Below are 14,822 nucleotides of genomic sequence, written 5' to 3' on the forward strand. Positions count from 1 at the left end.
CAAATGGAGTACAAGTCTTTTTTCCCCTAAAATATTTATTAAAAAGTTTCAGCTTAACTTAGATGAGGTAGCCTACTAACAGTCATCTGACATGTATAAATAGAATATTCAACAGATCCTAATTAGGAAATAATTTACACACACTCATATCAGTGCATTTCTGGTGGGGGTCTACTTTCTATACAGCAGTTATATTGAACAAGTACATATTTACATCAGTCAGCAGGCCCAAACAAGGTCACTAAGCTCTGTAAAGATATATTAGAATATCTTTACAAAGAGTTTATCGGATGCCCGCAGTGTTGGCCTATCTCTAACCCAAGCTATTGTTTCGACTAAAAATAAACTCCTATTCCACCTTAAATTGTCTACCATGGTCTCCAAAGAGCTTTAGAGCAAGTTAGGCAGGACAACGCTTCTTGACCGTCTGCCTCCTCCTCAGAAGAAACCTGGCTTTGCTCTGAGTCGGTCTCATCCAGGTCAGAGCAGAGGTCGTCGCTGGAGGTGGTGGAGGGTGCTGGGGACACCAGGGCTGTGTGAATGCTCTCAGACAGGGACCAAGTGCTGTTATAGCCGGGGCTGTACGCTACGATGTCCGGGAGCATCACTCGGTGGTACTCGTTGTTGTTAAGTGGCATACTTTCCAGAAGGTGCTTCAACAGCTCCGCTGCCACTGTTGGGTCAATCCCCGGGCAGTTGGACACAAATGTGTGGACGTCGTGCATACACTGGATGTATCCGGCAGCGAAACGCTCACAGACATCCCGGTGCACAGAATCCACTTCTGTTGACAGACCGACAGATGGAAACGACCGTTAAACCTTAGTTTCTAACGTGCAATTACTAACAGACACTCTGTGCTCTGATTGGCTGCGCCACGGTCGAAGCGCACCTGTGGCAGCTACAATACAGTTGATTAAAATATTAATCCGCCAACAGCAATGAATTAATCAGTAGTTTTACTAATTATAAAGAACTATATTACTTGGCGGAAGAATTATTTGCAAATTGTATTGCTGTTTACATGTCTCTTTTTTAAATTAAGCTTATGTTTAATACCGTACACTCAAGTAAATAAAGGTAAATAAGATTTATATGTACGGTTTACCTTGAGCACGCCTTTGAAGAACGCCTTCCACTCGTTTCACTGCCATCTCCAGCACTTCGGCATTCTCCATCTTTGACTGGAACTGCAGCAACAAACATCAGGAACACAAGCTAGCTTAGCCACAACACACTCATCGGTTTAGTTGCTGTTGAGCAACGGCGCTACATAAACAACAGCAACTTACGTCTTCGTCGGCGATAAGGACTTTGAGTTCTTGTAAACTTTCATTGATGCGAGCCCTTCTTTTCTTCTCAACCAGAGGTTTTCTTATCTATAACAGTAAGGAAAATTGAGGGGGTTTTCCCCAGTTCAAAGCTGACTAAAAGTATGAATACTGGCTCTGAATCCTCACATGGGATCTTACCTTTCTGTCAGGTCTGACCCCACCGCAGTCATCCACTCTGTCAAGGCCGTGTGTGCTGCTGCTGATGGGGGCCATGTTTTTGCAGTTTAACCCAGGCGCTGCCAGGAGCCGACCAGACTGGAGGTTGGTTAGTTGCTGTGTAATCCAAAGAGCCGTTAGAGGCCGTCAGTGGGACAGATGGCCGGGGCGATCCCAGCAGCAGTGAGCACAGAGAGGAGGAAACGGGGTGGGGTGGGGAATGCACTGTGTGCAGTCTATATGTGGGTTCATTTGCATGTGAATTGGTGAACGAGCAACGACCCCCCCAACACATGTGGTCACTTTAAATTGTGTCACAACGATGTCTTAACCATGGAGCAGCATGCAGACATAAGAGTGCAAAATATGGACAAAGAGGCTGCAAAGATAATGTCAACAACTTTGAAGTAGGATTTAGTTTGTAGTGGGTGAAAGAAAATAGTTTTATTTTGGGAAAGCTAAACATAACCGGAGGTTTAGCTTTTGACCACATTCAATCAATTTTGGTAAACATGTTACTTATATTAAATTCATTTTTATTATATAGTGCTAAATCATAACAATCGCCTCAAAGCCACTCAAAGACTCCTTTTTACTCAAATTGAGCACTCAAAGTGCTTTCTACTACAAGTCTCATTCACCCAGTCTCACGAATACACATCCATACTATGCTTTTCTGTAAGTGTACAAAAGTTGAATCTGTTCATCTGGACGTAGCGTTTTGTGGGAGAAACGTTTCGTCACTCATCCAAGTGACTTCTTCAGTCTCAGCTGACTGCAGGTTTCCCCAAACCTTATAAAAATACGCTGCGCCAAAAACTGGTCCACCCCAAGGATCGGGTCCCCCGACACAAACAGAGTAACATAGTGTACGCTGTTAAGTGCCAGGAGGATTGCCAGGATTTATACATCGGGGAAACCAAACAACCTCTAGCGAAGCGGATGGCACAACACAGAAGAGCTTCCTCATCAGGCCAGGACTCTGCAGTTTATTTACACCTACAGGCCAGTGGACACTCTTTCAACGATGAGGATGTACACATCCTGGACAGGGAGGAATGCTGGTTTGAGCGCGGAGTCAAGGAGGCCATTTACGTGAAAAGGGAAAGACCATCTCTGAATTGAGGAGGGGGCCTAAGGGTACATCTTTCGCCATCTTACAATGCTGTGATTGCAGCCATTCCCCAACTCTCTGTGAATGGTACTCATGGCCATTGATCAGTGTTCTTTGATCAGTGGGTTTTGGTCAGTGATTGTTGATCAATGGTCATGGGAATTTGCATAATTATGATTAAGGAACTGACCTCACAGCCCATTGTTCCTTCAGTGGGCTGGTTTCAGTCATTATGCAAATGTACTGTTTATAAGGTTTGGGGAAACCTGCAGTCAGCTGAGACTGAAGAAGTCACTTGGATGAGTGACGAAACGTTTCTCCCACAAAACGCTACGTCCAGATGAACAGATTCAACTTTTGGAGATTTACTTTCCTGGATGATTGAGAATGCATCAAGACGTTTTCTGTAAGTGCTTTTTCTAACATTTACACACACTCAGATCAGCATCAATTTAGGGTTCAGTATGTCCAAGTATGTGTTAGACATGTGGACTGGAGTATCCTGGGAATTATCCACTGATCTCTGCCACTTGAACCACAGCCCCTAGGGCTATAGACCGTATGTTTGTCAGTCCACACATTCATGAGTTTTTTGGAGCTTGTGAGGCATCACCCCATCTATAGTAATAGATGGGCCCCGGAGAATATGGACCACTCGTATGTGTAAAGCACCTGGAACCTCTTTAAAAGTGATCAAGACCTGAAAACAGTGATGACACTATGGAAAGAGTAGATCATCCCTATTGCATTAGGACTTCACTTTGCTGTGATGTGGGTTGTAACCCTTTCAGGACAGGCTTCTATCACTAGCTATCAGCTCAAATTTCCTATATTGTCTAATTTATTGCTGCGAGTCTTATGCCTGTAGTGACTCAAAGATGCTGTAATGATTACTGAGGCAAGGAGATGAGAGCTGTGTGTACAGCATGGCTGTAAAAAAATGTGCATATATTACTGATTAGCATATTTCTTGTGATGTTCACTAGAAAGAAATGAATAATTTAATGTTACTATGTATATTAGAATCCTATTAATGCTTGTTTTATGCATAATATAGATACTTAATCTGTTTTACAAAGTACACTTTGTAACTACATTCAGTTTTATACTATACTAAAGGCTAAATTACATCATATGAAATATTAACTAAGTCATACACAATCACCTTGTAAAATATTCTATGCATTGATGAGCCCATGGACATCTGAGGAGCATTATCTCTCTTACTACTAAGTAGTGCTGACCTATTGATAACTTTATTGCAGTGTAGTAGCTGGATCAGCCAGTTTGAAACATCACAATATTTCCGGATGATAGTGTTAGGAACATTGAGAATAGAAGATTCAGCTTTAAATAAAATACGGAAAGCACTTCCATATTGGGCGCTTGTCTTCAAAATAAGGGCACGTGGTAGCCAAATATCCCCCAAATCGACTTAGATTTAGCATTTTTTACACTCAAGCCGCTTTAAATGTTTAATTATATTCACCAGGAAGCAACTAAGCTCACAGTCTGTTATTTTTAGCGTTTTTCTAAAAGTCGAAGTCCGGTAGCGGCTCTTATTTTGACAGCGGCGAGGCGGCTTTTCCCTGAGACCCACACACTGCTTGTTCGTCAGAGAAGACGCTCTTGTGAGGTCACCGAGGCCCGGGGGCGAGCCTGGTCCGGCGCTATATAATCTTCCCGGTCCGGTGGACGAAACCAGCGCACTGAATCAGACAGGAGACAAAGCAAGCACACACTGAGCAAACAAACATGGTGAAGATCACTTTCCAGCCAGTGTCGGCGCAGAAGCCCGAAAAAGACAACGATGAGGACAAGATCATTATACCTCAGGCTCACGTGAGTTTGCACACTTTGTCTTTGTTTCATGCTGCGGCATTTGTCTTTTGTCTCGTTATAGCATAAATAGATGTTTACTCCTACATAGGCTGTAGCTTCAAAAAATAAAGTTTGATTTAATTAGTTTTACTTTCTTTGTCCATGCATCATAGCATTTAATGGGATTTGATTTTATGTGATTAACATGATTATAAAGAAAAGCCAGTAATTGCTTAAAGTGCTATTTTGCATTTGTTTTCTTAAAAAATATAATTACACCCTTATGTACAAGCTTAAAGGTTAATAAAGGCACTGGTAGTGTTTCTGAGCCTAAAAAAGTTTTATTGTGCATTAATATTACAACAAGGGAACAGCCCCAGCTTTGCAATGCAATCCCAGCTATGGGATGTTGGTATTACATCACCTTGTTTAGCCCACAGCTAGGAGGCACACCGCAGAAGAGGCAGTCCTGTATACATGTGTGCAATTAGCAGGAAGAGGACCTAATTTCACCAAGTTGTTCATAAAGTGTGCATGTATAAGATAAAAATCCCAGGCTTCTCGCTGTCAGCGTACAGATAGCCTTGGGTTTGTTTATTCTTTTGTCGCTGTGAGGAAACAATAGAGCTGTCAGATGTGGATACTGCACCAGTCTCTAATGTCACAAGGTGTTATACCATGTGTGTCCTGCAGATAGTGCCGGAGAGCAGATGAGAATGAGTGGTAGTAATCTAGCAGCAAAGTGTGTGTTGTGTGTGGGTATTGTGTAAAGGCAGCTTAACCCTCCCGAAACTATCAGTACAAAAAGTCAGTGTCGGTTTGACCTAGCTGTTTTATAGCCCCTGCTTTCGATGAATATATCGGAGGAGATAAAACTTGGAAAATTCAGAGTTTATTTTAAAAAATCAAGTTTAGTTCCGTCTCAATTTCATCTTTGCGACACTTTCAGGCTTCAGTTCTCAAACACTCGATTTAACTACATAGATGTAGTTTCTCATAGACTGATTTTTCCTCTTGCTTGTGTAAAGTGGGGTTTGCAGAACGGTGTGTACCTGCGTTAGCTGAGTGGGAAGTCAGATCTGTCACCAGCTTTTCTTAGCCTCCTTTCTGGACCTCTTCCCCAGAGTTGAACATAATTAGATATCTGGCACATAATGGATGTTCACATAAAGCTTCTCGCCTCTTTCCCCCCCCTAGCACACTGCACAGATGACGCACCTATCACTTCTGCAAACATATTTTACCAATGCTCGTTACGTCAACAGAAGGATGTGAAAGGCTGTGTGGATTTTCATTGGCTGCTATGGCAGGCTAGGCGTCAGAGCCAATGTGTGTAGATCTATTAATACGCCCGCCTCTGCCGAGGGACTCCTGTTCTACGCAACTGTCCTCATTTTTAACTCCCACCAAGGGAGTTAAGACTTAATATCTGCAAATATGGAGCGTGGAAGTAGGCCTCTAAGAATAGACCCAGACGGCCACGTGCCAGCATCTTCGTCAGAGCCTGCTTCCGCTCACCATAGCAACAGTAGTAGGGAGAGGCAGCAGATTGACTGAGAGACTGTGGGTGGGCATCTGGCGTGCTTTATTCATGTCCGTCGTACGTCTACCAGATCTCGACTTGGCACTCGCTTCTTTTCAAAATTAACTCTGTTACAAATTTGGCTTTTGGGTATGAAAGTAAAGCAGTGTGATAGGATTAGATACAAATATTTCACACTGCACAGCAAATCAGAGTTGCAGTGCATCATTTAAACTACTCTTAAAATCTTTGACACACTACTATGAAAAGAACTAAGATGTAGGATAAGATCTAAGACCTGAACTCTAATCAGTCTGCTTTTCTTTTTACAGGGGCAGCCGGTTCACCCAGTCAAGCCAAAGAAACCTTTTCCAACCGGCCTGTGCTGCCTTGCCTTGGGCCTGGCAGTTTTCCTGATAGGACTGGTCTTGGCATCTGTCTTCATCTATCGCCACTACTATATACCTCAGGTTAGTCAGCAATTACCCCTCTTTTCTTAAATAACATCCTGAACACAGTGGGTAAAAATCTCACAGCTGAAAGTAAACGTCACATGCTGACACTGCTCTGTTGCATCCCATTAGCAGATCCCAGAAGACAGTTTGTTCCACTGTCGGGTTATCTTCGAGGACTCTGTGTATGCTCCTCTGAGGGGGCGACAAGAACTCGAGGAAAACGTCGGCATCTACCTTGAAGACAACTACGAGCAGATCAGCGTACCCGTGCCACGTTTTGGTGGCAGCGATCCTGCCGATATCATCCACGACTTTCAGAGGGTAGGTGTTTGTCTTCGCGTGTTTTTTTTCCTCTCATTACACTTGTTTGTAAGCATTTGATTAAGACATAACACGATTTCTCTCTTTCTCCGTTCCAGGGCCTTACAGCTTATCACGACATCACACTGGACAAATGCTACATCACCGAGCTGAACACAACCTTAGTGATGCCGCCACGCAACCTGTGGGAGCTGCTCGTCAATGTCAAGGTGAGACACGCGGTGGATTAGCTGTTAATGCCACTTGTGGTTGTAAAAGGGTTGTAAGAGATAAATGGCTGTCTGAGAGTTAAGGACAGTGTGTTCCCACTTTCCTGTTAGCAGCGTTCCTCCCACAGACCAATCAGTCGAGTGATTCATTTTTGTCTCTTTGCCACAGAGAGGGACGTACCTTCCTCAGACGTACATCATCCAGGAGGAGATGATGGTGACGGGGAGGGTGAGGAACATGAGGCAGCTGGGCCCTTTCATTCACAGGCTCTGTTACGGCAGAGAAACTTACCGCCTCAGACGCCGCAGCCAGCGCCAACGTGAGTTGACACATTCACTTCCTTTTCCAGTCTGTTCGGGCTATATGAAATGTTAAATAATGTAGTGACATGTGCAGGATTGCTTCCGCTTTTCGTCACCCTCTTTTTCACACCAGCTCATGTGAGATGTTGAGTCAAGTGACGTGTGCTGGTTTGCTGTAAACTTTGTACCTGAGGAGGAAGATGTTCCTCCACTGAGTCACAGGGAATCCAGTGTCCAGAGTTGGTGTGTAGGAGTAAAGAGAGGGTGACAGAAAAGCAAATACAACGAGGACCATATAGGGTCTTCCTTTGAACACTTGAGACAGTGCGTCTGCAGTGTAACATGCTGCTGTACCAGCTTGTGAGCCTGATTATTATTGTGTGTGTGTGTGTTTGTGTTTGTGTGGGCTCAGCCTGGGAACTTCCTGCTATGTGAGTCACTTGTAGTGCAGTGGACACATCCACACACTCTGTGGAGGTGTTTGTGATTCGGATGAGTGATATCTGTGTCGTTGCTGCCTTTGATTGGGTTTAGAGCTTCAGAAATGATGCAACAAACTTCCCCCTGCGTACATATATGGACGTGATTTGTGGGGATGGCTTCTGCTGATTCAAAATGGACGTTGTAGGCAGAGTAGCTTGAGAAACCACGTGAACAAATGTCCGCTTTCGATTCTGAACAGATTTTCTAAATGTGTCGTGTTTTTCTCTTCCAGGTATTGAGAGGCGTGAGACCAAGAATTGTCACAGCATCCGCCACTTTGAGAACACTTTTGTGGTCGAGACTGTGATCTGCGACCGGTTCTAAATCTGAGGTGGAAATCACAGCCATCCAACACTGAAGCCAATTTAAACCATACCTCTTGAATTCCTTAAGCGTTAAATTGCACTTTAAGAGCAAGCGTTTGTCTCGTAGTTTTAGTTTCAGTTCCAGGTGGAATGTTTTTGTTTATGCTTTTATTTTTTTGAAACGTCCGTGTACTATGTTAATGTCTTTTTAATTTAAACGGATTCCTGGATGATGTTATAGATTTGTTTAGATATATCTGTAGCTTGTCATGTCGTGCAGAACGTGTCAACCTGTGTATGTAAGTTTGTGACATTTACATCAATGGACTTGATTTCATTTCATTTTTATACTTGTCCTCGTATTTTTTAGTTACCTCTTTTGTTGTTGTTGTTTTGAATGTCGGAAGATGGCGAAACATACCTCATGTAGTTAAGATATTACTTTGCTGGTTGATATCATAATGAGTGGTGTATATAACTTTGATTGTTCCTAAGCAATATATACTGTACATTGATTTTCTTCTTAATTTCATATTGTTACATGCATAGATTTTTATCTGAGATCAACTTGTTTTGTGGATGATCATTTCTTTCTTGTTTGCCTTTTAGTTTTGTTCTTCTCACACTTTCCTACTCCTTGGATATAAACGGCTTTAGACTGTAATTAGTAGCAGTGCTGTAGAAGGACAGAAGGAACCAAAGTCTGCAGTCAGGGATGCTACAAGCTTGGTTTTAAGGACATATGAATTATTTATAAAGAACGCTTTATAGTCTAGATCACTTACTGTAGAGTATATCAAAGGCTAAAAACTCACGTTGTCTTGCTCTTCCTCCTCTTCACTCAGATTTGCCTGTTGTCTTCAGCTCTTGCCATTTCCCAATCTTTCCTATCTTGGCATTATAATGTTCCCTGATGTTTGTTCGTCCCAGCTTAAAAAAGGAAAAGATTTTGGGCTGTCTTTCTGATGTATAAGTTGGAGTAAATCTGATTCTGTTGAGAGAGAGAGATCTGTGATCTGTTATCATATTTCACTGTCTTGGGTACTGTATTTCGCTGTACAGTCAATTTTTCTTGTAAAATCTTGCTGCTTTAAGAATAAATTATCAAACTTTCTTGGTCATGTTTTGAATGTTCTTCACCAACAGTTTCGGTGGCTCATAATCACTGTGTAGGCTGTGGGTTAGATCAATTGGAGATTGCCTGAACAGCACTGATAAAAGAGCAGGAGAAAGAACACAGCATTACACTGTATTTTGTGGCATTCTCAACTAAATGGAACAAAAATACAGTGATAATATCTGAAAGTTTTCATCTGCAGCTTTGTTATCAATTAAACATATTCTGTTCAGGTTATTTCCCTTCAAAACTGACGAGTAAGAGACGCTTGTGATTTCATCGGCCTACTTTACAATGTCTCATTTAATAGTGTACATTTTTAAAAATTCAGAAGTTACTATAGTTACAAAAATACAATATTTAGGTAAAAGTTTAGTTTCCGGCTGCATTTCATTAATTAAATATTTAGGATAAATATTCATAATATTCACTCATAAATCCTTTTTGTTTTTGTCTTCACATTGTCTTTATTTTGACTTTAAACTTATGAAGAAAAGGAAAAAAGCCCAGACCGACAAACTCCGTGGGTTGGCTCAAGATGCAGGGATCACAAAAATATTTTACAAGTAAAAATAAAACTGAGTATAAAATGCAGAAACTTAAATTAAAATAAAATAAAAAATTAAAGTATCAATATGCAGGTAATGCAATGAAACCAGCATATGACGGTTTCAAAGAGAGCTTTTCACACGTTTTTATGAAAGATATATACATTAAATACAATATTATGGTACAGTTAAGCCACCAGTGAGGCACGCTGTCATAAAACATGATCCGCTGTCACCACAAGATGACCACAAGATGACCGCTCAACATTGGCAATATACGGTCAGTGACAGCTCCGTGTGCTTCATAAGCAACTTTCCATTTGACTTTTCATGTGACAGCATGCACATAAACCCAAACAGTAATATGAAAACAGTTCTTTCAGCAGTGATGCCCGCATGGCCGGGGCTACATACCTACGGCTTTTAAACATTTCAATAAAACTATTATGTTATGCACCTAAGGTTGCAATTCAAAAAATAAAATACAAAGTTCAGTAGAGCTAAATATGAAATGCTACGGCTAACGATATCAGTTTATAAACAAAGCAAAAAAAGCATAGGCAGTCAGTTTTCATCTGCAAAACTGTAAACGGACAACTTAATGCAATAATCATAAATACTTTAATCCTCCATTATAATGTCACTTTTAATATTATTTGTTTTTTTATATTGTATTTTTTATTATCATTTATAAGATTTAGAAGACAGAAAATGATTGTAAAATCTATTTACAACGCACAAAAAAAATCCTCTCCACTCTTCCTCAGGCCGTGTTTATTTCTATGTTTGACTGTTGATGTATTTCTGATGAAATATTTACATTTAATTATTATTTAATAAATATAGATAATATTGTTACTTATTTTGCAGTGAGAATTTTTTACAACCATTTAGGATCCATTGTATTATTTAATGTTTAAAAAAAAATGAAATGAACCACTGAAATTATTGCTAATGTTTCGTTTTTAGTTTCATATGTTTAAAGCTATGCCTGTGGATGTGATCAATAAACCATGAATCATCTGTGTACCTGTCAAGGAAATATGCATATTTGAATCGTAATTTACTAGATATATTGGCCTAAATTAGTTTTGTTGACTTTTTATGTAAATCTGCATTTCATAGATTAGAGATTCACTACTAAAATATGCTTATTATTACAGTTAGTTAACTTTTTTGAATAAAAAAAAATAATTATGCATCTGTTAAATTCGTTTAGTCTGAAACAATTAATCTAAAATAATTAGATTGGCTGTGGCTACAACGTAGCTTGCCATCACCAGTGTGTGAATGTGTGCGTGAATGGGTGGATGACTGGATGTGTAAAGCGCTTTGGGGTCCTTAGGGCCTAGTAAAGCGCTATACAAATACAGGCCATTTACCATTTTACCATAAAATAGTGGATTTGGTCTTTGATGAGAATTCTGAGTCATAAGAGCCTTTTTTGTGCATGTTTGATTTCAGTCCTAGATAATATCACAAAGACGTTCTTGAACTGCCCGCCAGTATCAGTTTTTAGTTCTTTAAAATGAGTCATGCTGCCTGTCCCTGTCACTTTTTCACTCATTGTTGGTTTGCAGGTTTGAGTGACCTTTTCATGCTTTTAATGATTTTTTAAAGCATGTCAGACTGTGGCTTTTTAGTTCATGGGTTGTTTTGCAGCCTTCATTTAACGCATTAGGGCGCTTTGAGGTTAGAGAGGTGCCTACTGGCTTCCTGCTGCTGGATCAGATCATACAGCCTTGCATTCAGCTGTGTGGTTAATTTAGATTACACTCTGACCTGCTTCCTTACGAGCAGGTTAATTACTTTTAGTGCGTGACACTATGCTTATCAGCTACTGGGTCCCCTATTGACTTGTCTCCAGCTTTACTGCTCTGATACAAAATAAGGCTTTAGCCTTAGTTTTGTTATATTAACATAACATCAGTGATCCTCTAGGGACAGTTTTTGTCTCAACTTGACTCGCCTCTCTCCCGTTCAGAAGTGCTGTTGGTGGGTCTTCTTTGGCTCATTATTGACATCCTGAAGCTGTGTCTGGTGTTCCTCACTTCATGGGCAATAAAGTAGTAGCACATGGCGTCCAGACAGCAGGTGATGTTTGACAGGCACATAGCAATCTGTATGAACAGGCTGAGATTGGCCTTGGTGCCACAGTCCTGAAATGCTCCTTGATGCACCTGCAATTATGTGTGTCAAAGAAACGTTAGTTTACCATCAAAGAAACATGTATGACAGTTTTGGTTTTTAGCAAAGGTAGCATTGCAGTGTGAAGCGCAGGTCCTATCTGTGAATTTTCCTATGAAGATTGGCTCTGTGCACATCTGCAGTGCTTACGCATGCTACTGCACTTGCTAGACTCTCCAGTTTGAGAATTCATTCTAGTAACTTCAGCTTTTGAAGAAAAATTTTATCCGCAAGTAAAATTATACAAAAGCGCACCCCAACGAGAACCCCAGTGGTTACAACCATCTAGCCTTGTTTCGTCGTACCATATGTGCTACTGACATAAAAAGCGCTGCTGAGTCATAAAATTTGCAGCGTCCTCTCCCCCTGAATTTTTCTGAATATTCAACATAAATCTCAAATCAAAATAAAGAAGCTGTATCACTGAATTAATTAAAAGTGATTGTAAATGACCTGCAGAAAGTTAAATGTTTTTCACTGAATATTAATAAGCTCGTGTTTGTGTGTTATTGGGCCCTGTCGTAAGCTTTTCTGGCACTTAAATGAATATATTGTACTTGTTTACTCTATTGCTTGTAAACTTAGTGTACTTATTTTTGCTATTAATTATACTGCAGCCATATTATCCTGACTAACATACATATATAAATTTGAACATCAAATATTTCAGTGTTTGTCTGCTGAAAATAAATGTGATAAAGAACAGCTACTAAATGGACCCTAAGGTGATATGCTTTGGACTGTTGTTTCAGTTTGTTTACATTTAAAATCAGCATAAAATGAGCTTTGAGTTTCTCACCAGAAATTGCAGGAAGATGGCCAGGTGGCTCGGAGTGAAAGGCACCAGGAACGCGCACAGGCTGCTGTAGATGATCTTCACACAGGCCCGGCTCTGTGGGCTGTGCTGGCCAGACTGCTGAAGTGTCCAGATGATCTGAACTGAACACAAAACCACCACCAGTGCAGGCAAAACGAACCCAAACACCTGCACACTGATGATGATCGGAGGTTTCCAGCCTTCCGGTGAAAACCGATGGAAACAATGAAATGTGCCGTTCCTGCTATCCCCGAAGTTCCAGATGACTGGAATGACTGATGCAGACATAAGAATCCACACGACCACACAAGTTGCCGTAGCTACATTGGGTGAACGCAACTGCTTGGCTCTAAATGGGTGACAGATAGCCACCCATCTATCTACAGCTATACACATAATGATGTATATGCTTCCATATATCCCATAAAAATAAAGCCCTTCCAAAAGTGAACACAGTCTGTTTAAGCTGGCGGGCCACTCGTGATTAGTGGCATGCATTTTGAAGGGAAGCGGCAACAGGAGAATCAAGTCCATCAAAGCCAAATTTATCATGTAGATAGTAGATTCAGTCTTTTTTCGCAGAAGGCCGCAGAACACCACCAGCGCTGCAATATTGAGAATCAGACCGACGACAAATATAGGAATATAGAAGACCAGCTCCAAAACTTTCATCACTTCGTCCACATGTTTGAAGTCTTCAGTGCAGCTGTCTGTCATGTTGTTGGTCATGATGTCACTGCAATATAACAGTTGGATTCAATTTTATCTCAACATCTCTGCCAGGATTTCAAAGAACAGTTTAAGTTGTCTTTCCTGTTTTTGTTACTCGTTCCCACACAGAAACGGCTGTATGATACGCCACTATACCAAGCCACTAGAAACCTCTCAGCTGTGTGGGTACAGGAACTGTGAACTTGTTTTTTTTGTTTCTGGTATAAACAGCATAGCAAACATAAGAGCATTGTGAACATTATTAACCTTTAGCCTCCTGATTCTAATGACAGTAGCAGCAATGGTAATCTTAGTAAAGTACAGACCAGAGTAACTTTTGTTTTACTTTGACCTTTAAAAAAAAGTGAACATAAATGACCAAGATTTCAAAGGAAATAACTTGTTTCTGTTATTGTATCAGTTTTGCAATCTACAACAGCACAGTCAAGCGGTTCTCTATTTGAGGTTATTTGTTTAGACACTAACAATATTCCCATTTACCTCTGAGTGTTTACTGATTTAATATCAGTTGAAAACAAATGAGCAGGTGGTTCGTCTCACGTTCTACTCTGCACTGCGTTGGTGTCAGGTTGTGATGGACAAATCTGAAACCTGTTGCTATTCTGAGCGAAGCCATGGTTTTACAGGAAAACCCAAAATATATCTCTGACATGAGTGTCTGTGCATCGAGATGACACTCTACTGAAATAAACCTAATGTTAAATAACCAGGCAGGTTTTGACCCCGTGTACGACGTGTCGCTGGCTGCAGAAGTCGCTCATTACAGCGAGCAAGCTGAGGGCCCTTTGCACTTAGATCAAAAAGAATTTGCATGAAGATAAAAAAGGAAACCTGACTTTTAACTTAAGCATTCATTAGAAGTAAATAATTAAGTAAATAAATAAACAAATAAATAAATGAAATATGTCTTGTAATTTAAGTTACTCACGTTTGACTCATCATCAACATGTAACTGCAGGACCTTTAGCATCTAACCTGGCGCTCTTTTACGATCGGCTAACATGTAGTGGAAAATGTGAAATCTAGCTGTGTTCTTACCTCTTGCCAGTCAAGTTTCAGTGTGTCTGACTGTCTGCGCTGTGCCAGACGCACTTCTGCTTTTCAGCCTTTGTTGTTTCATCACCACTTCCTGACTGTGCCACACATCATGCATGTGTTCAAATATGCATTATAGCTGTTTAAAATCAAAGCAACGTGAACCTGCTCAGCACGTCTGCTGGAACTCTATTTATGTGTAAACATATGAAGAAAGAAGCAGCAGCACTCACAGTGGTTTATGTTTAAGTGGCAAGATATTTTCCTAAAATGACTGTGGGGTTTACTCTGATAGGCTGCTTACCCCTCTCTATCATAATGGGCTTTTTTTTTTTTTTTTTACTTTGACTGAGTTGGACAAAT

The 14,822-nt window shown here is 40.7% G+C and overlaps 3 protein-coding genes across 6 annotated transcripts; 1 reads left to right on the forward strand and 2 right to left on the reverse strand.

The window, feature by feature from the left end:
- Window positions 1-17: 17 nt before the first annotated feature.
- On the reverse strand, window positions 18-2,176 carry hes6 (hes family bHLH transcription factor 6). Its single transcript, XM_003438136.5, has 4 exons — window positions 1,473-2,176; window positions 1,293-1,379; window positions 1,109-1,190; window positions 18-784 (listed from the first exon to the last, which is right to left on the reverse strand). The coding sequence occupies exons 1-4, from the start codon at window positions 1,545-1,547 to the stop codon at window positions 369-371; spliced, it is 660 nt and encodes a 219-aa protein (XP_003438184.1). The 5' UTR covers window positions 1,548-2,176; the 3' UTR covers window positions 18-368.
- Window positions 1,484-9,136, forward strand: itm2cb (integral membrane protein 2Cb). 3 transcript variants are annotated; one of them, XM_013270855.3, is made up of 7 exons: window positions 1,484-1,595; window positions 4,223-4,446; window positions 6,280-6,417; window positions 6,532-6,723; window positions 6,822-6,932; window positions 7,102-7,252; window positions 7,951-9,136. In XM_013270855.3, the coding sequence occupies exons 2-7, from the start codon at window positions 4,360-4,362 to the stop codon at window positions 8,040-8,042; spliced, it is 771 nt and encodes a 256-aa protein (XP_013126309.1). In that variant the 5' UTR covers window positions 1,484-1,595; window positions 4,223-4,359; the 3' UTR covers window positions 8,043-9,136. The 3 variants fall into 3 exon arrangements, with proteins under 3 accessions (XP_013126309.1, XP_025756254.1, XP_025756255.1); XM_025900469.1 differs by lacking the exon at window positions 1,484-1,595 and having other exon boundaries at window positions 3,052-4,446; XM_025900470.1 differs by lacking the exon at window positions 1,484-1,595 and having other exon boundaries at window positions 4,158-4,446; window positions 6,535-6,723.
- A 1,602-nt stretch (window positions 9,137-10,738) lies between these two features.
- Window positions 10,739-14,683, reverse strand: LOC100712060 (G-protein coupled receptor 55). 2 transcript variants are annotated; one of them, XM_005476317.3, is made up of 3 exons: window positions 14,463-14,683; window positions 12,675-13,428; window positions 10,739-11,868 (listed from the first exon to the last, which is right to left on the reverse strand). In XM_005476317.3, exons 2-3 carry the CDS (start codon window positions 13,419-13,421, stop codon window positions 11,644-11,646), a joined length of 972 nt encoding a protein of 323 aa, XP_005476374.1. In that variant the 5' UTR covers window positions 13,422-13,428; window positions 14,463-14,683; the 3' UTR covers window positions 10,739-11,643. The 2 variants fall into 2 exon arrangements, with proteins under 2 accessions (XP_005476374.1, XP_019203860.1); XM_019348315.2 differs by lacking the exon at window positions 14,463-14,683 and adding an exon at window positions 14,353-14,456.
- Window positions 14,684-14,822: the final 139 nt, after the last annotated feature.

Source organism: Oreochromis niloticus, linkage group LG18, assembly GCF_001858045.2.
Source record: "Oreochromis niloticus isolate F11D_XX linkage group LG18, O_niloticus_UMD_NMBU, whole genome shotgun sequence".
NCBI lineage: Eukaryota > Metazoa > Chordata > Actinopteri > Cichliformes > Cichlidae > Oreochromis > Oreochromis niloticus.